The sequence below is a fragment of the Rhamphochromis sp. 'chilingali' genome, assembly GCF_963969265.1.
Source record: "Rhamphochromis sp. 'chilingali' genome assembly, chromosome: 10".
NCBI lineage: Eukaryota > Metazoa > Chordata > Actinopteri > Cichliformes > Cichlidae > Rhamphochromis > Rhamphochromis sp. 'chilingali'.
The window spans coordinates 18,972,788-18,999,402 of NC_137937.1; the positions used below are offsets into that span (position 1 = coordinate 18,972,788).

At 39.8% G+C, this 26,615-nt stretch overlaps 1 protein-coding gene and 1 pseudogene across 2 annotated transcripts; both read right to left on the minus strand.

Moving 5' to 3' along the window:
• Positions 1-4,756: 4,756 nt before the first annotated feature.
• LOC308404821 (arrestin domain-containing protein 3-like) lies at positions 4,757-7,960 on the minus strand. Its single transcript, XM_080895051.1, has 6 exons — positions 7,623-7,960; positions 7,472-7,532; positions 7,237-7,384; positions 7,033-7,123; positions 5,941-6,200; positions 4,757-5,520 (listed from the first exon to the last, which is right to left on the minus strand). The coding sequence occupies exons 1-6, from the start codon at positions 7,879-7,881 to the stop codon at positions 5,257-5,259; spliced, it is 1,083 nt and encodes a 360-aa protein (XP_080751177.1). The 5' UTR covers positions 7,882-7,960; the 3' UTR covers positions 4,757-5,256.
• Positions 7,961-8,871: 911 nt separating this feature from the next.
• LOC308403929 lies at positions 8,872-26,394 on the minus strand (annotated as a pseudogene). The gene is made up of 13 exons (XR_013974679.1): positions 26,160-26,394; positions 24,292-24,454; positions 24,120-24,216; positions 23,529-23,785; positions 23,194-23,444; positions 19,989-19,995; positions 17,998-18,391; positions 15,804-15,845; positions 14,980-15,040; positions 13,092-13,242; positions 11,739-11,835; positions 11,403-11,659; positions 8,872-9,578 (listed from the first exon to the last, which is right to left on the minus strand). The product of XR_013974679.1 is annotated as an uncharacterized misc_RNA (transcript).
• Between the last annotated feature and the right edge of the window lie 221 nt (positions 26,395-26,615).

Consider the following 26,615-nt stretch of genomic DNA (forward strand, 5'->3'; position numbering starts at 1 on the left):
AAGAAAGTGGGAAAGTGTGGGAAAGTTCAAGGGGGGCGAATACTTTTGCAAGCCACTGTATTAAGTCCAAATGGACCATGTTCAGCACTTCCATTGCCGAAGCCGCTGCACTGAGCTGCAGCCGCAAGGTAGTTGGTGCCTGTCATGGTGGTAATCCGCGAACCAAATGGAGGACACCAGAGGTAAGCGGTGCCACCAAGCTGAAGAAGGAGTCCTAGCGGAGGCCAAGCGGAATGCGGCACGGGTGGTGGCAGAAGCAAAAACTCGGGTGTGGGAGGAGTTCGGAGAGGCCATGGAAAAAGACTTTCGGACTGCCTCAAAGAGATTTTGGCAAACCGTCATGCGACTCAGGAGGGGAAAGTGATGCTATACCTGCACTGTGTATAGTGCGGGTGGAGTGCTGAGAAAATTGTCCGGCGGTCGAAGGAATACTTTGAGGACCTCCTCAATCCCACTGGCACGTCTTCCGTGGCGGAGGCAGAGTCTGGGGATGAAGGGGATGACCCGCCAATCTCTGGGGGCGAGGTCACTGAGGCAGTTAAACAACTCCTTGGTGGCAGAGCCCCTGGGGTGGATGAGCTCTGCCCCGAGTTCCTGAAGGCTCTGGATGTTGTAGGGTTGTCTTGGTTGACACGTCTCTGCAATGTTGCGTGGAGATCAGGGGCAGTACCCCTGGACTGGCAGACCGGGATGGTGGTCCCCATCTTTAAGAAAGGGTACTGGAGGGTGTGTTCCAACTACAGGGGAATCACACTCCTCAGCCTCCCTGGGAAAGTCTATGCCAGGGTGCTCAAGAGTAGAGTCCGTCTGTTAGTCAAACCTCGGATACAGGAGGAACAATGCGGTTTCCGTCCTGGTCGTGGAACACTGGACTAGCTCTTTATCCTCTCAAGGATACTCGAGGGCACATGGGAGTTTGCCCAACCAATCTACATGTGTTTTGTGGACTTGTAGAAGGCATTCCACCGTGTCCCTCGAAGGGTCCTGTGGAGGGTGCTCCGGGAGTATGGGGTGTCTGGCCCATTGCTAAGGGCCATTCAGTCCTTATACGACCGTTGCAAGAGCTTGGACCGCATAGCCGGTGTTAAGATTCAAGAATTGAGAAAGGGTACAAGAGGTGATCGAAAAATAACCACACTGGTCCGGCCGGGTGAAGTCAAACGAAGATTTTAATTCACACGTGGGAAGATCACTGAAAACAGCAATTGATCTTCGACTTACTAAGGCACAAACAATTATTTTATAACATCAGGGTTTGTTTACTGACGCCCCTTCATGCGTCACCGGTACATTTTATACATAGATCAGATCAACATCATCATGACTTTTCACCCAGAAAATCATCTTCTATTTTCATGGCTTGGTACTTTCCGTTCTTATCTTAAAATGAATTGTTCCTCTTTCTTGTCGAGACATAACTTAATCTCTCCTCTAAATAAGTCTAACTAATATGTGTGTATGTGTTGACCTCACATGCTCTTTGTGTCACCTCTTCACCTCCTACTGTCTGTGTCTCGTCCTCAAATGCTCTTTCTCAATTCACCTGTTGCACTTCTGACCTTTCACCAGGACAGAGGCTCACTGAGACTATGTGTATGTCTTCTACTAAATAAATGTTTTAACCAAGAACCTCTACTAAAACCTTAATATAAAATGACCTGATATAAGTGTTTTGTAAGCATGTATTGCAATTCCTTCTATGTTCTAGTTTTCCCTCAGCATGTATCACCTAGACACTCTCACTAGATGAAGCTCAAAACCATTAATGAACCTGAACATCAACTCAAATAAGCACAGATATGCAATATGTATAAAATAGTTATAACTGCACCTGGAATACAAAATTAATATAATAACTTGTATGCATAAACATCTTAAGGCCATCTTAAAGCTATCTGTTACAATGTTAAAGCAATGATCATACTGCAGATTATATTATGCTGGTCAAATACTTTTCTATTCATCCCCACACCGGCAATAAGTCAGACTTGTTCCTGGTGGGTGATGGGCTCCGCCAGGGCTGCCCTTTGTCACTGATTCTGTTCATAATTTTTATGGACAAAATTTCTAGGCGTAGCTAAGTGGCGGAAGGCTTTCACTTCGGTGGTCAAAGGATCTCATCTCTGCTTTTTGCAGATGATGTGGTCCTGTTGGCTTCATCAGGTGATGGCCTCCAGCTCACCCTGGAATGGTTCGGAGCCGAGTGTGAAGCGGTGGGAATGAGAATCAGCACCTCCAAATCTGAGACCATGGTCCTGTTAAGGTTCAAAATTGAGGAAGGAGAGTACAAACCACCCATGGTCCAGAAGCTCTTGGTCAAACAATGATTTTAATGACTACACACGTGTGGGAAGACACTCTGTACGCAGACAGCAAGTAGTCTTCGACTTCCTCAAAGCATACACAGATTTTATACCGTCAGGGCTTGATTTACTGACGCCCCTTCATGCGTCACAGACAGGATATATACACATACGTCAAATCAAAACCACAACGACTTTTAACACAGTTTAAAAAGAACATCGTCTTCTATCTTCATGGCTGGCACTTCCTGTCTACCTTTCAGTTCTTGTCTTGTTCCTCTTTCTTGCCGAGACAACAAGGAACGGTTCCTCTTTTACCGAGACAATTTTGCAGTTACAGCCAGACATGACTAAACTCTTTCCTATAAATAAATCTAACTAATGTGTGTGTGTTGACCTCACTCAGCCTCTATGTCACCTCTCGCACTTCTGACCTTTTACCAGACCAGAGGCTCACTGAGACTATGTGTATGTCCTCTACTAAATAAATGTTTTAACCAAGAACCTCTACTAAAACCTTAATATAAAATGACCTGATATAAGTGTTTTGTAAGCATGTATTGCAATTCCTTCTGTGTTCTAGTTTTCCCTCAGCATGTATCACCTGAACAGTCACGTCAGTGAAGCTTAAGACCTTTAAAGAACCTGAACATCAACTCAAATAAGCACAGATATGCAATATGTATAAAATAGTTATAACTGCACCTGGAATACAAAGTTAACATCATCATAAACATCTTAAGGCCATCTTAAAGCTATCTGTTACATTGTTAAAGCAATGATCATACTGCAGATTATATTATCAATGCAATGGTACTGATAATAATTATTTAACAATAACAGTAAAATAATTTCCCTGCTCCACAGTCCTCAGCCGGGAAAGGGTGGAGTGCCCACTCCGGGTCAGGGACGAGACCCTGCCCCAAGTGGCGTTTAAGTATCTCGGGGTCTTGTTCACGAGTGATGGGAGAAGGGAGCGGGAGATCGACAGACGATTTGTGCAGCAGCTGCAGTGATGCGGACGCTGTACCGGTCTGTTGTGGTGAAGAGAGAGCTGAGTGTAAAAGCAAAGCTCTCAATTTACTGGTCGATCTACGCCCCTACCCTCACCTATGGCCACGAGCTGTGGGTAGTGACCGAAAGAACGAGATCGCGAATACAAGCGGTAGAAATGGGCTTCCTCCGAAGGGTGGCTGGCCTCTCCCTTAGAGATAGGGTGAGAAGTTCGGCCATTCGGGAGGGGCTCAGAGTAGAGCCGCTGCTCCTCCACATCGAAAGGAGCCAGTTGAGGTGGTTCAGGCATATGACAAGGATGCCCCCTGGGCGCCTCCTGCACGAGGTTTTCCGGGCATGTCCCACCGGGAGGAGCCCCCGGGGCAGACCCAGGACACACTGGAGAGATTATATCTCTCGGCTGGCCTGGGAACGCCTTGGTCTTCCCCCAGATAAACTGGAGGAGGTGGCTGGGGGAGAGGTAGGTCTGGGCTTCTCTATTTGGGCTGCTGCCCCCACGACCCGGCCCTGGATAAGCGGAAGAAAATGGATGGATGGATGGATGGATGGATGGACGATAAAAAGGTTTGTTTTCTGCATTATTCGTTCGCTTACGCACAAGTCTACTGTTGCTTGCACCTCTGATAAAGTTTCACAAGTGTCAGATTTCTTTTTATAGATATAAAAATATGGATATGTACTGATAAATGATCAGAATTATAATATTTCTGACTGTCTGAGGCAAAATTTCCCCGATTCATGCTGAATCGATCGAATTGTGGATTGAATCGAATCACGACCTTGTGAATTGGAATCGAATAGATTCTAGAAATCAGTGACGATACCCAGCCCTAGTCTATAATTTTGGACAGTAAGGTGGAATAACCAACTAATACAGTTTTAAGACTCACTGCAGTTTCTAGCAAACATTTTTCAAGCTGCTTACCCTGAGTCTGTGCTCAGCTTTGATGATGTTGCAGTTGAAGATTGAGGGCTCCACATCACGGGGAATGGTGATGACCCTTGTGACAGTTTCTTCTGCAGATGGAGGGATGGCGTCTCCCACCTCTTTCAAGAGGTCTTTAGTATGGACCCTTCTCTTCTTGCAAAGAAACTGTGCTTTCTGTACAAACAGTAAATGGTAAATGGTGTTAAATTGAATTTATTTGCCAAAGACAGTGACTATATCAAATTTACTCCTGACCCCATAGGCCCCAACGTGAACCTTGGAGCACATACTTTTATACATCAGTTAATGGTTGTCGTGTCCAAATTGCCCAAATGGACTCTAAGGTTTTAGAAGAAGCATTACATTAGGATGTGTCATATGATGAGTAGAATATAAGGGTTCACATTAAACTGGAATCACCAGCCACAAACACAAGATGTTAGTTTTGCATTTCAAATATGATGTTTTATTAGAAAAATATAGTAACACAGCTTAAACCTATTCGCTGGAACGTTCAAGACAATTTACTACACAGCAAAAGCAAGACACAAGTAGGCAAAGTTCTTTGTGCTACAGAGTGCTCTGGGAGGCACACAGAGTCTCCACAGACTACTAAGGATCAAACCTCTACCAACATGACATTGATTATAAAACTCTAAGCATATATGAGTAGATATTTCTAAGCATAAATGACAATCAACAATACAAATCTGACAAACTCTTGTAAATATATTATTTACACAGATATTAAATGTATACAATCTTACAGTTTAAATAGGAAAGTAAATTAAAATCTGTTAGGAGTTAGAAGATAACAACTGCTAATATGAAAACCAGCATTTTCTGATTTATTGCCTCAATTGATGTCATCTTCACAGTTTGGGGTATGAAGGAACAAACAATAGGTGCTTGGTAGCTTTAACAGCACACCAGTCTGCTTTTCTGAATGTATTCAATCATTTGTGTCAAGTCTGTGTTTAAGGCTTAAATGTTCTCTCTCAAGGGAGATTTTCAAAGTGCAGTCTTATAATCATCAAGAGTGGTAGTGGGGTACATCGCATGTGCTCCGTAGTGAGGTGGAAGATCTGTAAGTTGGGGTGGTGTTTGCTGGGGTGGTGTTTGCTGGGGTGTAGTTCCCCAGGATGTTTTTTCTGGGTTCCTAAAAGTGTCAAATCCAATGCCAGCAGAAGGATGTGGTTGTTTCACCACCGCAGGCATGATAACTATAGGAAGTTTGAGCTTTGGATCAATAGAACATTTGATATTCAGTTGGACCTGTGCAAACAAAATAACACACAAACAGAATTGTTTAAGATTTTTTTGTTCAGGAATTATTGATTTCAGCAGGGCTTTGTTGTTGCCATGTTTTGTCACTAGAGGGCTCTCACGTTTTAATCCAAGCTTCTCAATCTTTGTTTTCTTCCATTAGTTCCTCTGAGTACTTACATCCTTTATTTTATTTCCTTTTGTGAACGTTAAAATGAGGAAGGAGAAATGCAGTTTAACAGTTTTCCATAAAAATGATTTGTTACAGTCACCTGTGACAGAAAAGAGGTGCCACTAACCAACTAGCAGCCCAAATAAAACCTTTTAAATGGCATATACAGAAACAAAGACAAGCTTCCTACCATTAGTTATATTACTTAAACAGTACTCAAGTACACAAACAAAAGGACAGCTCTACAAGTTGTTTACCTTCAGCCTGTACTCCAGGTTGATGATGTGGCTGTTCAAGATGGAGGGGGGTAGGTCTCCAGGGATGGTGATCACCTTGGTCACGGTTTTTCTGCCAGAAGATGCTTCAACAGCCTCAGCCTTATCCTTAAGGATGGCATGTGTGTAAACTTTCCTGTGGCCCTGGGCAAAGAAACTGTGTTTCTGATACAGTATGAATTTGGGCTTCACTGTGCGACTCGAGTTGTTGTTGATTTCAACTGTGACCACGAGAGCTTCGCCTGTAAAGTACAGAAAGTTATCCTGTATAAATCATTGCCAAGCATAGAAAGACATTTCCTGACATCTACATAATATCTCTCTACAGGAGTTCAGGATGCTTTTATGCAGTTGGCTAAAGTCGGGTGATCCAGAGGCCAAATTATCTGGGCATATACCATCAAGAGTCATCCTCCCAAAAAAGCAACAACATGAAACTATATAAAACAAAATCCATCTCAGTGTAACACAGCCATTATGCCATTTTCCTCCAAATTCATATGACACAAAATAAGGCACAAAAGAGTCTGGAGAGTTTTATTCTTACATGACTTAATGTTCCTGACACAAAAGGCGCCAAATGCAACCTTTTTTCTATCTTAAATGATTATTAGACTTTTCAACTTTTTGTCTTTACCTTCCTTGTAAGTCTAGCGTACAGTGGTTGATAATTTAGCTTGCCAAATGTACCCCCCTAGATGTTGCCAAAAACAGCACGTCAGCATCATACAGCTCGGTTCGTACTCATAAAAACAAAACTACAACAACAACTTTTAGCTTAGTACTCAATCAGCTATAACTTCCTTTCAATAATCAAAGGATCAGTTCCACAGAAACACCCCTCACTGAATCATGCACACTGGTTTCCTGTTTACAAGCACTTTAAGTAGCTGGGAGCTGGGATGAAATAAAGCAGTATTTTTAAATGATGCTTCCTTAGGGAAGGAGTCTAAGGAGTAAAAAGCTCTTGACTCAACCAAACTTATAGTCACTTTCCAAAAAATAAAAAATTAAAATAAGGGAGAGGGCAGAAACTGAATACTGAAAGGCAGTAAGCCAAGTAAAGATAATTACCTTGCATGTATCCCATCTGAGTGGTATGAACATCTACTGAAACCTTTCCAGAGCCCAAAACAGATTTATCCTTATGAGTATACTGAGGTTCCTAAAAAGCAGACCCCCACATTATAAATGTGCTTTAAGGTAATGATCTCGTCTGCCTGAACACTATCAGTTATGAAATTTAATCGTTGCTTTTTAGGGTTAATGGTTTCTTACCAGAAGTCCAGGAATACCCATGTGTGTCTTGGACACAAAAGTGAAGTGGGCCTTAGTTTTTTTTGTAATCTTCATTGATTGTTTCAGCTCTGCTTTTACCTTATGAACAATTTTTCCATGGGCTCCTTTATAGGTTGATGGCAGTATTCTGTAAAATACAATACAAAAACATTCAAATGACCCACAAAGAAGCAGAATGGGAATCTAAACCTCTGATTAAGACAAGAAGAGGTACCCATCAGGAATCCTGAACGAAAAAGGATACACGTGTCTTCCTTTTCCAATGACTTCAGTGCCTGGAAAAGAAGTAGGTGTTGTTTTGAACAGTCTGTTAAACAAGGAACAGTGTATCACATGTCAGCAACTGTGTTAATTCAATACATCACCATCGCGTCTTGATTCTCTCAAGATATCTTGTTTGATGTCATAATATTTCTCAGTAGCCCAGTAAACGTGGGTTTGATCTTGTCCGTAATGCTCACTCCAGCATACCTTCGCTCTCCCTTGTCCTCTAAAAATCAGCGATTGGATTTTGGTTTCACCAGACACCTCCACAATGATTCTTCCATTAATGATATCTCCATTCGTGAAGGTGTTTTTGCTGTTGATGGCATCGTATTCGATTGAGAATTTTTTAATGGTCATTTTCAATTGATGACAAAAAGTGGGGGAAAACAAAAATCTGTTGCAAAAACCAAGAGAAAACTCAAGCCAGTTGTGCCCAGCGCAGCCACTCTCTGCCGGTTATATCTGCTTTCAAGTATGCAAATGTTGTGAAACCAGTTTTTCTTGTATCATACACCCTCTCAAAGCAGTACCACTAAAAGATTTTCAGCTATGGAAACTCGACGGAGTTTAACATGAGATTACATTATGAATGATTTGAGACAGTCAAGACACACACACTCTCTGGATAACCAGCATGGTCTCTTCACAACCACATATTGGGGCAGTGAAAAATACCACCTTGTTTCTCTTTATTTATTTTTTATTGTAGGTGTGACTGCCACATGCTGGCTGCATCACATGATATATTTCACCACACCTACAGTAAATCTTCCACTTGATGCCCATTACATGCCATGTTTAACCCTTTGAAATCCTAAGCAGAAGTGATGAGAAGTAACCTTAACAATAGACCCCCTTTTTCAGAGAGATGACAAAAGGGCCTTTTGGGGGGGGGGGGAGATTACCAAGGCTTAGGAGACATCTTTTCATATATTTTGATAGCATAAATTTAGGGGAAGTTCCACAAAGAACATTAAAAAAAATTATTCTTTGTTATTGTCACTAACATCACTATAATATTCACAGTAGGTTAAGAAATAATACAAAAAGAAAGGTATCAACTTTTCCTGAGGAAACACATGCTAGGTAAGTTAGTGTTAATGACCCATCTTACCAGAAATTGTCAACTGTCTAAATAGTCAAAATTAATCTGGAAACACTGGCAAAACCTAAAAAAATACCAGGAAGAAAAATGTTGCAGTCAATATTTTGATGGCCCCATAAATTGAAAGCAATTAACTCAAAGTAAAAGATGTCTAGTTATGTCAGCTTCATGTTTTGTGTTACGCCACAAAAAACAAACCAAAAATAAGTAAATAAATCCAAAAACCAAAGAGGTTTATTGCCTTAAAAAAAGTTTATTATCATACAAAACTTCATTTCAAAGATTTAATCCACCCAACACCAACTTGATGTTGTAATGTTGTTAACCAGTGAATGGAAAATATTTTTCTCTTTACTTTTCAGAAAGGCTTTTAGGTGTAAAACAAACCAGTCAAACAGCATTACTTGTTCCTGTGATAAATGCAATGTTTTACATTTTGTCCCTTTTATTCAGTCGTCTGTCTGTAACACGCAGGCACTTAAGATATCAAGTGTTAAATAAAAAAGAAACAATCAGGAGCGGATACTCCTATATGAGGCAGTTAAACACACACTATAGGGATTTGGTATAGTCTATAGCCACAGAAGTGCTTGGTGAACACTAGAGTGGCTCTTAATGACCACAGTATGCTTCTCGGTGTTTTCACACCATTTCCTGGCAAAACATCTGGTCAGACCTGTTGCTAGGATTTATTCTCAAAATCTGGCAATGGAGGGTACATTGCATATGCTCCATAAGGAGGAGGGGGATCTGACGGTTGGGGAGCTGCTATTGGTTGTTGTGGCTCAAAACCCCACACTGGAGGGTTCGGGTTCGGGTTGAATCCAAAGGGGGTAGCAGCAGCAGCGGGATAGTGTGGTGGCACTGCAGGATAGGCCTGGAAGGCTGGCAGGATGGCTACAGGAAACTTGATCTCTGGATCTGAAGCATATTTTACGTCAAGGTACACCTGTAAAACACGTTAGATTGTTTAAAGTTACTCAATATTTGCAGAATTGAACCAATCCTCTGTTTTTAAGAACATGTTCAACAGGTAAAATCTATCAGCCTTTTCTTTGGTTACGGACTTCATGTATCTCAGCTTATGCTTATTTTAGTATTAATTAAAAGTTTGATCACTTTGTAGCTCAACCCTTTCACACAGGTTATGTTGGTTTTGAGCTGCAGATGTTACCCATTAACACAAATATAACTGCTGTCCTCAGTTACTACTAGTAGGTTCTTATGTCACATAAGTCTTTTGTTTACATTATTGCTTTTCAGTAAAATGAGTCAATAAACCATGGCAGACACTGGAGCTTTGCTCTATAAAGACAACCTATGTGCCGACAGTTTTCCACTATGCTCTATACAATACTGTGTTCACATGCGTGCAAAGCAAACACTTTCCTCAAACAAATGAACAAAGCGTGACAATTGTGTTCAAACGCTTTCAGCAGCTTTACACAAAAGTCTTTCATTGCATAAAATAAAGAACCGACAGAGAGCTTCAAATAGCGCTCTGCTGCGCTATTGCTCACAACATTCATACCATCTTGCTTATTTTTTCTGATCACATCAACATTGATGTGATCAGTTACATTACAGATCTTTTCTATATTCTTTGCTAGGATTTTAGCAGTAAAGCCCCTCAAATGAACTTTTGGTTTGGAGTTTACATGCAATAATGTGCAAAAGTCTTGAACCACCCACCGGTTCCTTTCTTGTAATTTCTAAAGTGGTCTTGAGAAATAGTTTGTCAGGTTTTCTTAAAGTCTTTCAGTTTCCTTTTTTTGATGCTGGCTGTCTTTTTTTCCCCCCCATTCATTTTTAGTTGAATCCTTTTAAGAGGAATAAAGGATGAATGTTTTTTGTTTGCTGAAATGCTTAACACTGAGCTATGAATAATTAATGCATGAAAAGGAAAGCTAGGTAACTCAAGGAATGAACCAGTGCCTACTCACACCAGGGGGGGGGAAAAAAAAAAAAAAAAAAAAAAAAAAAAAAAGAGCGTAGCAAAGAACCAGTTTTCCATTTAAATTTACATTCTATCTAGAAAGTATCTTTTTTCCTTTTTGTTTAATGTGTGCATTTCTACTACAGAATTTCAAAAAGCAAGTTAACAAGTTCTCACCAAAGTAAAATGAAATGCATTTTCTTTCGAGGAACAGAGCATTCCTTCTTGAACCATTTTAAGTTAGCACAACTTAGATCTGGGCTGTTAGCTGATCTGGTGACTGATCTCCAGTGTGACAATAAAGCAGTTCAAGTTACAGACTGGCAGACAGAATGTGATGAGGGCAGAAGTACAGCTGAAACCAAATAATGAGACAAAGGAAGTAAAACCCACAGAGGACACAGAGAGAAATAATAACCAAAATAAAACGGGAAGAGAGGCACAACTAAACAGGGAAGCAAGATTATATTGATGCAAACAAAGACAGAAAGAGGAAAAAGTCCTGTACCTCCTTGGCTTCCTGATTGGATTGCTTCATTTTTCATTTGATCACAAACAACGCCATTAGTATGGATTGGCCTACCTGGAGCCTGAACTTCAACATTACAAAAGCAGTGTGGAATCATGTTAATGGAGAACAGAAGAAAAGGAAGCCGACCTCCAAAGAAGAGCTTAAAATAAAAAAATAAAAAGCTATTTCTGAAGACTACTTAAAGAAATCCTTTTGTGGATCAATAATTTTGGACAGTATTGTGGAATAACTAACTTGTATTGAAACGATTAATACAGTTTTAAGATTTACTGGTGTTTCCAGCAAACATTTTTCAAGCTGCTTACCCTGAGTCTGTGCTCAGCTTTGATGATGTTGCAGTTGAGGATCGAGGGCTCCACGTCACGGGGAATGGTGATGACCCTTGTGACGGCTTCTTCTGCAGATGGAGGGATGGCGTCTCCCACCTCTTTCAAGAGGTCTTTAGTATGGACCCTTCTCTTCCCTCTTGCAAAGAAACTGTGCTTTCTGTACAAACAGTACTTGGGCTTGATCTCACGAGATGAACTGTTCTTAATGAAGGCCACAACTTTTAATCCTTCTCCTGCAATACCGAGCGGAAAAGTCAAACCTGACCTTTTCTTTAAACAAATACATGTCAGTATCACCTGCAGGCCTCTCACCTTGTCGGAAGCCCATTTTTTCAAGATTAACATCCATGGCTACACTTCCTGAGGTAAAAATGTTCATTTTCTTATCCTTAGAGTCATGCAGCGGTGTCTGAAAGAAAAACAAGAATGTAGCACAAATTAGGGCTGGGCCATATCATACTGTTCACGGTAATACCGGTATAATGTTGGGCAACGATAAGAAAATTAAATATCGCGATAAAATATGGGTAAAAGACGCATGCGCAGTGCCTTTGTTTTCATACGCATACGGCGCCGACGCAGAATGAGAAGGGTGAAAGCGGATCGTTGAATGAAACGGATGAACCAGAATTGGTTTGTAAAAATGCTGCAACTTCAGTGGTGTGGAACTGGTTTAGCTTTCGTCCGTCAGATACTCAACAAAACACTATTTTTGGTAGGGCATGCTAGCGGGCCGTCGTTATTACCGTGTTTTTTGGAAAATACGGCACACTTAAAATCAATTCTTTGATTTTTCTGAAAATCGACAGTACCCCTTATAATCCAGTGGGTCTTATGTATGAATTCTGGTTGTGTTTACTGACCTCGAAACGATTTTATGTCGTACACGGCGCTCGAAAATCTGTCAAATGTTTTAGTACGACTTTGCTAAGCTACGAACCCGCATCGCTTGATGGATTGTCGGAGCATTACGGCTATCGTAGGCAGGAGCCTCGCGGAGTGATACGTACTGCGCTTCAACATAATATTACTGTATTGTGTATAATCTCTTTTTAGGTTTTGTGGATATTATACACGGTTATGCTGAGGATATGTCGGCCAGTTTCCACTGGAAATGCCTTTTGGTTAAACTGTCAGCAAGGAATTTGTATTTGCACTGTTAAATTTTTATATAACTTTAAAACACATAACAAACAGTTGCTTGTTCAAGTGAGAATAAATTAATGTTTGTTTATTTTGCACTAATAAAGTTGTGGAGTTGTAAAGTATTTTGTCTAGTGTCAATTATATCGTCAGTTTTATCGTTATTGCAAATTTTCAAATGTATATCGTGATAAATATTTTTGGTCATATCGCCCTGCTCTAGCACAAATGCACTTAAATTCTCCCAAAAGCAGAGATATATTAACTTTAATAGACTTCAGCCACATTGATCTCAAAGCTAAGCCAGTGGCCCTTTCCAGTAAGACTATGTTTGGTGCCTTTAAAACCAGTGTTTTCACAAGGTGAGCACTCTGAATGCAAATACTGAAACAAGTTGCTCAATACATGTCCAAGCAGGTCTAAACAGGTTATTGCCGCCCACTCACCCCTTGTTTTTTGTTTGTTTGTTCTGTGGTTGTGCCAACTTTGTTGGAATGACTGCAAATGAGATAACACACATACCTGTAACCAAGATATACTGTTCACATTTGTCGTTGACACAAAGTTGACCATAGTTGAACGTTTCGTGTTCATCCTCATTGATCTGCTCAGCACGGCTTCCAGCGAGTACACAATTTTACCATCAGCACCTTTGAAGGAGGAGGGTAAATCCCTATTGAACAAACACCAAAGCCCACAGAACTGCGATGAGTTGATCACTTTCTTGTAAAATACACACAGCTTTTCACATTTTCTAAATGACTTAATAAAATGTTTTATATCAAAATAAACAATACAGCAGCCATAAACAGAACAATTACGAGTGAAGCCCTTTGGGATTAACGGTTTTTCAGCACTAAATAAATAAAATATGTTCTGATGTTCTTCCAGTTTGCAAACACAACTGGCTCAAGCTAATGCTATGCTGACACTTTTTACATGTTTTAGAACACTCCCTTTATGCACTGCCAGCGACATTCCAGCTGGCGGTGAAATCAGGCGAATCCTTGGATTTACAGCTGTGCCGTGAATGTTTAGGGAGTTATGGACCCGTGAGTGTTCAAATATCTGAATCAACTCAAGCTCAGAATTCAGACTTGATACATTCACCAAGTCACGAATCAATTAATGATAAAATTACTGGTGGTTATCTGCCCACATTCATACATGTACGTATCTAAAACTTCAGTATATTAATGTTGCTTTAATGTCTGTGAAGGTTCTCAGTCATCCAGGTCATCGTAGTCAAAGGAGCTTGCAAAGAAAAGCGTCTGGACTTCTTTAAGTTGCTTGAAGACGTTTCACCTCTCATCCGAGAAGCTTCTTCAGTTCTAAGGTCAAATGGTGGAGAGTCCCAGATATAAACCTAGTGGGAGTGACCCCCCACAGAGGGACAAAAGGACCCCCTGGACCCCCTAAAGTCAGCAAAGAGGCACAGAAAAGAAGACCAGACACCAGCGAGGGAGGATAAGAAGGACAGACGCAACAACATTGTCATCCCCTATGTAGCCGGTGTATCAGAGAAACTCAGGAGAGTTTTCTCCAAGCATGACATCCCGGTGCATTTCAGACCCAGCAACACGCTCAGACAGAAACTGGTTCACCCGAAAGACAAAACGCCAAAACACAAACTTAACAATGTGGTGTATGCTGTACAGTGCAGCGAGGAATGCTCAGACCTCTACATTGGAGAGACCAAACAGCCACTTCACAAGCGCATGGCACAACACAGAAGAGCCACCTCCACAGGACAAGACTCAGCAGTCCATCTGCATCTTAAGGATAAAGGACACTCTTTCGAGGATGCCAATGTTCACATTTTGGACAGAGAGGACAGATGGTTTGAAAGAGGAGTGAAAGAAGCCATCTATGTCCACTGTGAGCGACCATCTTTGAACAGAGGCGGGGGTTTACGACACCAACTCTCTGCCATCTATAATCCAGTTTTGAGATCCCTTCCCAGACGCCTTAACGCCCACTCACATCCTGGGCCATCTGACCTCAGGAATTTGCATGATAAGGTGGGGCCAGGTTTCAAAATGAACACACCCGAAACTCTGGCTGATTGGGACCCACGCCCAGTTTCCCACCTTGGCCCAGGCGATTAGAGGATCATCAGAGGGTCCTTTTGTCCCTCTGTGGGGGGTCACTCCCACTAGGTTTATATCTGGGACTCTCCACCATTTGACCTTAGAACTGAAGAAGCTTCTCGGATGAGAGGTGAAACGTCTTCAAGCAACTTAAAGAAGTCCAGACGCTTTTCTTTGCAAGCTCCTTTGACAATGTTGCTTTAATGTATACACAACCTCAGTGTGTTCACTTACTTTTCTGGAACCACAGCAGTAACAAAACACGAGGTTGTCTGTTTGTTCTTACTAACACTGCAACCATTTAAAGAAATGTTTCTTACTGGAAGGGGAACTGAAAGCTGAATGGGTAGACATGGATTCCTGGGGCAACAACGCTGCTGTCTAAAAAAAAAGAAAAAAAAACAAATAGTAAAAAAAATGTAAAAGATAAATACAAATTTAAGAAGAATTGTTCAGATGTGTGTTTAAGTTACAACTCCTACAATTACGAAGCAGGCCGTTGTAAAGGGATGCTGGGGTGAGTTTGATTTGGCTTCCTGTTTAAGTCAAATATTTAGGGATTACAAACACAAGAGCTGGAAAAGAACAAAAAACTCCTCAAGCTCAACGGATGTCTGAGGGAACAAAAACGCATGTTTGCATCACTTAGCTAATGTGTTTAGGGTTTTTTATGCTTGTAATTAGACATCAGTGATTAAAAAGCACTCTGGCTCTCACTACACTGCAACTCTAAGTGTAATCCTGCAGCAGGATTGCATTTACGAGCCACAATGACAAGACATGAAGTTTCAGTGTGTTGAAAATATTACAATTATATACCAGATAAAGATATGGCCATTTATTTTTCATATTAACTGGAGTTTATTTAGCACAAAGAGTTTGCCCATGTTTCAATGAACAGACAGCCTGACATCTGCCAGAGTTATTTAATCCAGCTTTGCAGAAGATGACACAACAGAAGGTGTAAAAGTGACAGACTGACAGCGTGAACACAACACCGGACGTGCAGTCTCAGCATTCAACAAGTGACTCAAGCTATAGCTGAATGAAATAAAAGCTCAAACACAGACAGCACACAAATATATTTCAGTAAAAACACAATCAAGCACCACTACAGGCTGAGAGAGGACGGTCAAATACTCACATGTTTGTAAGTTGTCGGTCACTAGTGTCTGTCTGTCGTCCTCTGAAGAGAAAAATCAAGCAGAAAGCAACGCAATCTGTCAACCTTACTGTGTTATTTTAGGCTGGGCAAAAACCTGAAAATCATGATTGTAATCTCTGAGTGTCTGTTAATTTCTTGAGTTATATAGTAAGAGATGGATTAAAATGTCTAAAACTAAAACTCTCAATTTAGAAGTTTACACTGAGAAATGCAGGCAAATCATGCTCTGAATCATCATTTTAACTCTAATCTTTTACTTCGATTTGATTAATCATATTTTCACTGTTAGTACAGAATCCATGTAAAAACTGGTGATCTGGTGCTTTAGTTGTATATGTGTTCTGACTGGTATAATCACTGACGAACAGCAGCGATGGGCTGAAAATTCATTTCTACAGGAAGAAACTTTGCTGCATGTTATGCTGGGCTTACACTGTGCGATTTTTTCAGTCGCGCGATTCAGCTCCTGCTCAAACTGTACGATTGACTCGCAGGGGTTAGAAGTTCATAGGTCACGATGCAGGGTCTCACACTATACCGCCCGATGCTCTGATGCGACCTGAGTGCTCACACTGTGCCTCCATAAAATGAAGGTTATAACAGAAAATCTGTCGCTCGCTCTCCCTCTCTGTCTTTCACTCACACAGACACGCACACCACCACCATCAACTTTGCTAAATTGCTAATGAAAAACATTGATCGGGCAGCTGTGACTGAGCAGCAATGTAAATCCCACTATTTTCACGGTTGTTGTGGTCGTGATAATTTTGTGATGCCACATCGAAAAGGCTCGGATGAGCTTTGAAAAGTTCTACAAGTTGTGCCTCCATCGCTTGTGTCCAGATCACACGCTGCACAGCCGTGCTGCTCCATCTTTTACACCAACGTTTACGTGTTTGCGCGCGAGCAGTGTGAGCGGCTGTGATGAGACCCTCACGAGCGATTGATGATCGGGAGCTGGTCGTGAGGTGTTAATCGCTTCTCGTTACCCCACGTATACTACACGATGCACGATGAAGATCACTCAAAAATCGGCTCAAAATGGGCCTAAAACCGCACAGTGTAAGCCCAGCATTAGAGCAGCAATGTTTGTTCCCCTCAGAGAAAGGGAAGAATGGGAAAAGGAAAACACCTGGCTGGAAAAAGTTAATATGGGCATGTGCAGTGAATATCAGCGCTATGTGGCCAGAAGTGTGATAATATAATTTATTTTGTGTAATAAACAACTGCAAGGATAGATGATTACAAATAGATGACTAATACATAAAAGTAATACATAGATGAATAATGATGATGAGTTAAGATGCGTAATCATGGGAACAAGCGGGTTTACAAACAGGAGCAGCTGATTAGCATTAGAAAAGCTGAAATAATACCTCAACTGAAGCCAATTGTACTAAATGCACTAAATGTGCACTGTTACAAGAATGTTTTTCTTTCTATTGTTTTCTATTATTTTAAGTTAAGCAGGACAGAGTTCTTTTAAAGAAAGATTTACTTATATTCTCAAAAGTTAAGCATGACAGGCTTCTGTTTAAGAAAGAGACCTGTTTTATTGTGTTAATGTTGTCATTTTGAGCTAAAAAATAAATGGCTAAATGATCATTTGTTTCACATGTGTTCATATCACAAAGAATAAACATCTACTTAAATCAAATTCAAGTCAAATGGTTAAAAAAAATAATTTCACACACAAAAAAAGAGCTAGAAAATTCACCACACTGGGAAGGGTGAAGACAACTGGGTCGCCCGGCCCTGGCCACGAGGTGTCCCTTATTTATTTTTCAGGGAGTTGGCAACCCTAAGTGTAAGCCCAGCATTACACAGAAAATAACTTTCAAAATGTTCAGTAGTTCAAGCAGATTTAGATTAGGCTGAAGCCACAGAGCAGCAGCATAAGAGATCGGCGGTTGAGCAGTTGTTGTGCAGCAGGAATTAGTCTCCCCCCCCCTCACCGCTCACCCAACATAAACAACGCCTGATGCTAACATTTCCTTCCACTGCGTTGACTTTAGTCCTTAAGCTGAATTTATTTGTTTGCTAAATTCTTTAAAACTATAAACTGAACACAAATAATTTAGTTTTTGGTTGTTCTTTTTAGTTTTTTGTTTGTTTTTTTCTAACTTAAGCAGGCTCCTCCGTGCACGCAGCGCAGAATGAAAAGCAAACTTACTTTTGCTGTTTTTGTCTCTGATGAAGTAACTTCTAACGCTGAAGTATTTGTCTTTGGCGTGGTATACATGCGTGGTTTGTCCGTGCCTCTCGGTCCACAAAACCTCAGCTTTCCCTTTGAATTTAATGAGCAGGGACTCTATCTGGAAGTCTTTCTCCGCTTCCAGCCTGACTTCCCCATAAATGACATCACCATTAGTAAAAGTGTTGCTGTCATTGATAGAGTTATAGATTACTTCTAATCTCTTGATTGTGGACAGCATAATTTGTAGTAACGCACTAGGAAACGTTCCAAGGACACCAGAGTAACAACCGACAGACTGAGATATGCGGTAGGTGTGTCCCGATCCTGAAGGAGGTCTTACATTACCGCGGCTTCGCCTTCCGCTGTATCTCTGATTTCATTTATCCAATAATGCGTGCACCCAATTAGTCACTTATATGGTGACACACAGTGACATGCAGGGGCGTAGTAGCAGTGTGGGGGAAAGTGGGACTGACTGCCCAGGGGTCCAATGGGTCAGGAGGAGCCTATCCAGACCTGCAATGAATAAGTTTGCTATTGTTTGCATTTTTTTCTTATATTGGAGAATATATATATATATATATATATATATATATATATATATATATATATATATATATATATATATATATATATATATATATATATATATATGCAGGGGCAGAGCGTGAGGGTGGCTTACTGGGCTTAAGCCCGGGTTGTTTTGTCAGAAGCCCGGGGTCTTTTGGAGTGTAATTTTTTCATAGTTAGATGCCTGGCTGACAACTGTATAAAACAAAAAGTACACACAATTTTCGAAGCACATAGTGCACACTGTGGGAATTTACGACTGTGCGTGAATCCCCCCTGATATTGGTATGATCCGAGCTCAGGCACTAAGCGACTGAGCGAGAGGGCGGGGCAGCTGCTGCCTGTAAGTGCGCTGTTGGAGAAACAGAGCCAGCCATACTAAGGAGAGCTTAAGTTTGACCAGTAGTGATGGGATTTCCGGCTCTTTTTAGAGACCCGGCTCTTTCGGTTTGGCTCACTACAAAGAGCCGGGTCTCTCGGCTCCGAACCGGCTCTTCAGGTTGTTTTGTTGCTTTAATTTATTTATTGTTAACAATAATATAAAATTATGCACAAAAGGAATTACTAACGTAAGAAAAAGTGGTTTTATTTATATATGTTTATATATAAATATATGCGGTGGCCCCTAGAGACAAAACACATACAAACTCCAAAACACATTTCTAGCATGAACTGAACTTCCAAAGCAGAGCTACTAGATCACTTAAATTACACAATTGAAAGCATGAAAGCATATGTGTATTGTTTGTGTATTTATACACAGGCACTCATATATATTCAAATAATTTAAAAACAATGTTCATTTACCTGTTACTACCACACACCAAATCCGGTCGTTGGTACTTGCTGGCTTGTGTAGCCACTAGGTAACAAAAGCTCAACACTGCACCTAGCATCCTGGAGCACTTCTGTTGTCTTTTGTACGTGTTTTGAGTTTTTATGTGCATCTGAGTTTGTACGTGCTTCAGAGTTCGTACGTGATTTGAAGTTTGTACGTGCTTTGTCTCTAGGGGCCACCGTAAATATACTTTTATTTATTCACTCCACATAAAATGTAATAAATAAATCATATAATACAAAAATCTACTATTCACATTTCAACTTTTAACTAATTAAATTTTCAGCTTTTTCCTTTTACAAATTTAAAGTAAAACAACACAATTAAATATGAATTAAAATATGAAAACTAAAAGAACATGCATATTCTCTGTCATATGGACCTGCATGAATAAACTTTCTGAATCCTTTATCATCTGCAACTGAAAATAGTTGTGGATGATTACTATACCTTTCTAATGTGACGTTGTTGTCCCTGGCTCTCTTTCTCTCCCTCTGGCTCTGTTCCTGTGCTGAGTGTAACTACCGCCCCTCCCCCCTCTTCCCAGCGTAAAGCACACAGCTCGCCTGCGGAGTGAAGCGAAAAAAAGTGCTAGAGAGAGGTTGAGAGAAAGGGGGGGAAAAAACATGTGATGGCTCGCGATAAGGAGCCGGCTCGCGTCGTTCACGTCAAAGAGGCGGCTCTAAGAGCCATTTCGTTCACGAACGACCCATCACTATTGACCAGGTACCAAAGCAAATCATTCCTACCGTACAAATAATGTAAATATGACGGTGCATCACGAAAGATTGATATCAAATTGATCACTTGACCAATATTACGTTACTTGCTCTTCAAGTGAATCAACAAATGGCGAAATGAAAAGCCGAACAAATGCTATTTTTTTAGAGAGTCTTAGCTTACGTGTGTTTATTTCATATTTTCAGTTCTTACCCTCCCCGACTAAATCGGTTTCAGTTATGTACTGAAATATAAGAATGGACATTAGAGGCTTCTTTCAAAGAAAAAACTCAGGTAAATGTTATTTTATATATTATGCTTTGTATGTTGTTCAGTATATTTCTATGCAAAACAAGAGGGATTTCAGTACACAGCAGGATATTCACATTTGTAACCAGATATTTACATACACTTTAGGGAGAAAACATAAAACATTTTTACTGTACAACATCAATTTAGAGTAAACTTTTGCTTTAGATAAATATTGAAATATAATTTTGAATTAGTTAAATGTCAGAATAAAGAGAGAGAGATCTGTCTATTTATTATCACTTTCATCAAATTTAGGAGTACATATACACTAAGTTTATTGTTAATTAATAAGAAAACTGCAGAGGATTCCATTCTGAGCTGAAGAAGCTTCTGATAGGTTAGTAGAGTCCATGTGAGTAAATTGGTGGCACAGCTGTGGATGCATATAAGGCAAAACACAGAGACTGTTTCTGTAACATGGGAAAATCAAGAGATGTCAACCAAAACACCAGGAAAAGAATCGTGGAGCTCCATAAGTGTGGCTCAAGTTTGAATACAATTTGGTGCCATTTGCAATTAAGAAATACAGATAGTTTCTCTCTTTACTCTTAAAGTTAACAAATATGTTTTTATATTTATCAATCTAAAAAAATAAACATTTAGTCTGATTTGATGTTGCAATTAAAAAAGTGTTTGTGTTTTGATCTGAAGAGTTTGTAAATATCTGTATATTTGATGATTGTCAGCACAAAGAGGGAGAGAGAGGAACAGAGAGGGAGAGAGAGGAGAATGAGGACAGAACAGAGGTGGATCAAGAGCAGGTGAGACACACATGTTAGCCAAATGGTTGTTTACCAAAAGTATCACCGTATCATAGGTACTCATGTATCTCGTACCTAGTGTTTCTTTTTAGGTTTGTTATTTTTCAGATTCTATATTTATTAAGTCATGCAGGCTTGTTTGCACAACAAGACTAAATAATAATATAAACTTTTCTCAATCTAAATAGTGGACTTTGGTAGAATTAAAAATAAGTGTAGTGCAGGTCTATGATGATTTTTAGTGCTACTATCATCTAGTTCTGATTCTGGTTCTGTCTTGGTTAAGTCCCAAGTAGTCCTGATTTTGAACTGTTGTAGTCCTGTTTTAATTCTGGATCAGTTCTGGGTCTGGTTGAATTGGGGTTTAGTCCTCGTGTCCTGATACAGCCCTGACCTTGTTCTTCCTTGCTGCTTAATTAAAAAACTAGTTTCAGGTGTCCTGCACATGTGATATATATCTTTCCCTATATGAAGTCATTCTTTTTTGAACAAAACTCAAAACAGAGCCAATTAATCTTTCAGTCATTTCTACCTCCCCCCCCCCCCCCCCCCCCCAAAAAAAAATAAAAAATCCCACATGCATACCACCCTTTTGGGCTAAGCCCCGGGTGTTTCAAATGTCTGGCTCCGCCTCTGTTTATATATATATATATACATATATATATAGAGAGAGAGATAATAAAATTATATATATATATATTTATATATTTATATATACATACATACATACATACATACATACATACATACATATAAAATTGTATTTTCTTAAGTAATTAGGCTCGTAAATGAATTTCCTCAGTGACCTGAACTTTCACACCCAAATGAGACAAAAGGGTTTAGTTTGCCCTGCGCTCTTGACTGTTACATAAGCACCCTAATTTATTCTATCTAGATCTAGATGACTGCTAATGTGCGCTCTGAGTCTTTCAACCAAGAATGCAAAATCAAAGAACCAAAACAAAAAAAAAGAAAGTCAGGTATTAATAAATTTCTTTAAAAAAAAATTAAAAAGGTGAGCAGCAGAGCACAACTAACAGGTTTTGCTACCAGTAGTTATTAAAGACAATGAGCCATGTCACATGTGGCATTATATCTATGAGAATGACCCAGCACAAATTAACACCATGAAGTGCAGAATCAACAGAAAGCTTGGAAACTTAGGAACAATAACTTCAAGCAGCATTAAACTTTACGTTGGTGTTTCTTTAACTGCTCTGAGGCAAGCACAGCTTTTTAAGGAAGCCAGACTGTTTCAGGCTGATGAAATTCTATCATGCTAAAATACCACAAGTAAAACTCATTTAACCATAAAGACACTACAGTATGTTGAGAAAAAAGGGATGAAGCATGAGAAAATGTGCGTATGATTTTTATTAATCGTAGTATAGGAACTAGCCACTGCAGATTGTTGTGTTCAACTGTCTGCTCAGTTATTTGTTAAAAAATATAATAACACCACCCGTTACTACAAAAACATTTAATCAAGGTCTTATCTTAAGATTTTCCTAGATGCTTCATGGTAGTAGGCTATACAGAAAAGCAAAGTGCAGGACTGTCCACTGTTCTATTTCCAGCACACCTGTAATGTGACTTGCATTTCCTCAGTGGGAAAATAATGCAAACATTTAGTGTTCAGAGACATGATTGGTCAACAGCATCTTGTTGCTGGTCATAGTTCAGAGATCACAAATGTGAGTCTTCTGTTGTCAGATGGATTAAAAATAATTAATGTGGACAATATATAATCTCTGGAATGAGAGGATTATTTATTAAATATTTTTTTATTCCTGCTATTACACATTTAAAGGGAACAAATATGGTCAACGACTGAAATTAAACCAGAATATCAAGCTGTAAATCAACCTATTACCAATTATTCTTACTCTTATTCTCTTATTCTTGCTCTTAATTAATTGCTATTATAAAAAATAGCAATAAAAACTACATCTGCACTACAGATTCTAGGGCTTTCTATCTAAACCTGTGAAAGAGGGGTACATCCCATATGTCTCATAGGAAGGTGGTGGAGCAGAAGGTTCAGGGGCAGCTGGATTTTGTAGAAAACTCATCCCTCCTGACATGTAAGGATTTGGAAATTGGTCAAATTCACTGGTCAAAAAGTCAGATGACTGCTGATTATCAGACCCCTCTAAAGCAGGCAGGATGACTATGTGGAACTTGACTTCTGGGTCTGAAGCATACTTCACATCCAGATAGATCTGTGGTGGAAAAAGAGTCAACATTACCATGCAACCCCATTGATGCAGAACAACATAAAAGTGAAGATAGATAGGCTTACCCACCCGGAGTCTACACTCTACTTTGATGATGTTGCAGTTTAGGATTGAGGTGGTCACGGTGGAAGGTACGGTGATGATCCTGGTGACAGTCTGACCTGCCGAGTGTGGGATGGCTTCACCCTCCTCCTTCAGGATGTCTTTTGTTTCAACTTTCCTTTTCTTATTTGCAAAGTAGCTGTATTTCCTGTACAGACAGTACTTGGGCTTAATGTCACGAGAGGATTTGTTCTGAACTGAAGCCATGACCTTTATGTCTTCTCCTGGAAAAACAACAACATCAGGTTAAAGTTCTGTCCTACAATATAATTACATTGATGTTATGCTGCATACAAAGCTGTGGAGCTGTGGATTTCAGTACTGCAAACTTTTAAGAGTTTAAGCTGTGTCATCATCTGTTTGATCTTTGCAGGAATGAGTTCGCAAAGGTTTTAAGATTTTCTATATTTCTGCAAAAATATAACACATTTCACATTTAACCAACATGTGCACTACATGCCTTATCTGTCATCATAGTCTATCTTCAGTCATAAAAAGATTCCCTGTGGAGTGAATGTATATTTCAGTAATGTGAGATTGCGAGCAAGTCATAATTACCTTGGAGGAAGGCTGTTTTTGGAATGCTTACATCCATGGCCACTGATCCTGATGTGAAGAGGTTCATCTTCTTATCAGTCATATTTTGCTGCAGAGTCTGAGAAGAAAATCACAATTGATGTACATGCAGTGTTAATTCAGGAGTGTAACATATAGCAGTTTGTAAGGGTACCATAAGCTCTCCATCAAGGTTTCCTTTGTGGATGAGAGTGAACTCTGCCTTTGCTTTGCTGTCTTTTCTCACTGAGTGGCTCAGATTTGCCTCCAATCTATACACAATCTTTCCATGTGAGCCCCTGAAGGAGGAGGGCAGCTCTCTGTAAGACAGGACAATACTATTAACAAATCAAAGTGGGTGAGTGGCAGGATATCATTTAAGGAAAAATTGAAAACACTCAAGAGTGCTTATCCTTATAATAATAGTTTTTTAATAAGTAATTATTGGGGGTTGACTTGCACGGTAATTAAAGTTGCAAGAAAAAAAAATATGATTGCAGGCAGGGGCGATTCTAGGATCAGAGCTTTGGGGGGTGCTGAGCACCCAGAGAGCTGCTCAGCCAGGCAAGATAATCTTTACTCGTCACGCTGAGACCCTGTCTCTGTCAGTCCCTGCATCCTTAAATGTCTCCAGTTGTACAGAGTTCCCTCTGGATGTCTCTTTGGTGCATTTAAACCCCTGTTCCTTCCTGTCCTCATCATCTGTTGTCTTCATCTCCGTTATCAGTCATCATAATTTTACCATCTCTGTGCAAGTCTGCAAATTTCTTTATTAAATCATAAGATTCTTAAATTCATCAAGTCTCTCTGTGCTTGGGTCCTTGTCAAAAAAACACGACATCACTGTTTTGTAAATTTTAACACAAGTTAATTCCCACAATTGTGAAAGAAAAGCAAAAGTCTGTAACAAAACCATCAAATCTGATAAAGGTTATTTAAATGCTGCAAAAGAAGAAGGGATTGGAATAAAAAAATACATATCCTAACCTTAATTACTGGGGGAAAATTATGAATGATGATCATAGTGAGTAAGAAGTAAACTGAGGGCATTTTTTGGACAGAGATTCACTTTTAATGTGTATGTATAATACAGATACATAAAAATACACTCCAAAAATAGAGTCCTTGAAATGTACAAAATATTGATAGAAAAATTATAAAAATGGAGGCAACAATGTATACAATGTATGAAAAGATCTTTACTGCAGATACTACTATGGCTCTGCAGATTTTTTATTTTATTTTAACCTATGTCGCCTCACCCTGAGGTTGGAAAATCTGTCTATCACTTTTTGGTGGTCAAGTCTCTCAAGCAGTTTAACAGTTTCTGTTTTGCCTGTCACTGTTCCCTGTCTGTTTTCTTACCTGGTTCTTCCTGACCTTGTACTTTCTCCTCACGTTCCCATCTATCCTCTCTCCCTCTTTGGAATGATAATCACAAATAGACTGTATTCAATTAGATGAAAAAAATATATTATTACGATCACTAATAAAAAAGTCCTCTCTCAGTGTACTTTCAAGCAATTTAAAGTTTTAGATTTTAAATTGGCTGTATAAATTTTAATGGGAGCAACAGGGCGGTCAAATGTCGCTGATTTTATTACACAGTAGGACGGATTGTAGCGAACATGTCGGAAAACACGTTTTCAACACTGTAGGTTACCTGGGTGTAAAGTTTTTCAGCTAAAAAGAAACATGGTGTGACTCCTACCCAACTATATAAAGAGTAACTGAAGGTTAAATGCAGCTAATATGTCCTGTGTTAAGCCAGGCACTCACACCTCAGCTCCGCTGCATCTCAGCCACCATCGCTCTGGCAGAAAGGACGCTAGAGCCAGAGCAGGGGAGAGCCGAGCTGGAACAAACCATTTGGGGAGGGTATCTATACTTTTGTTGTTAAAATGTTCCGTCTCAATTAAGCACTGTATGCTTTTTATATTTTTAGTAGTGTGTCACACAAACAGCAAATATTGTCAAAAAAGTAAGAAATCTTTGGGAGTGCTTTGATTCATTTTGGGGGTTCATTGAAAGACATAAGCGTACTTACCCTGAGATTCCTGAATGACAAACTGCTTGATGGTGAAGTATTTGTCTTTGCTGTAAAAGGTTATGACGGTTTTTCCGCCTTTCCCTTCAGCTTTACAAAGAGTGACTGTATTTTGCATTCCTGTGACAACTCCAGTGTATTTTGTCCTGTAATATAATCGCCACTAGCAAAAGTATTGCTTTTGTTAATGGGATCATATCCCACTAAAAAGCTCTTAATAATATTTGGCATAACGCTATCAAACGCTGCACAGTGCTACAAAAACAGCAAGTGCCAGCTAAGTGTGAGCAGCGAGGTTTTCTATCTCATGACGAGAGTCATCTTACAAAGAACTTTGGTAATAATTAAACCACAGGGACCTAAATAAGTGCTAGCACGTGGTTCTCCCGGGCCACCTGTTGTGGGATTGTTGGAAAACTTTGAGCAATATATATGATCATGTGATTGAACTG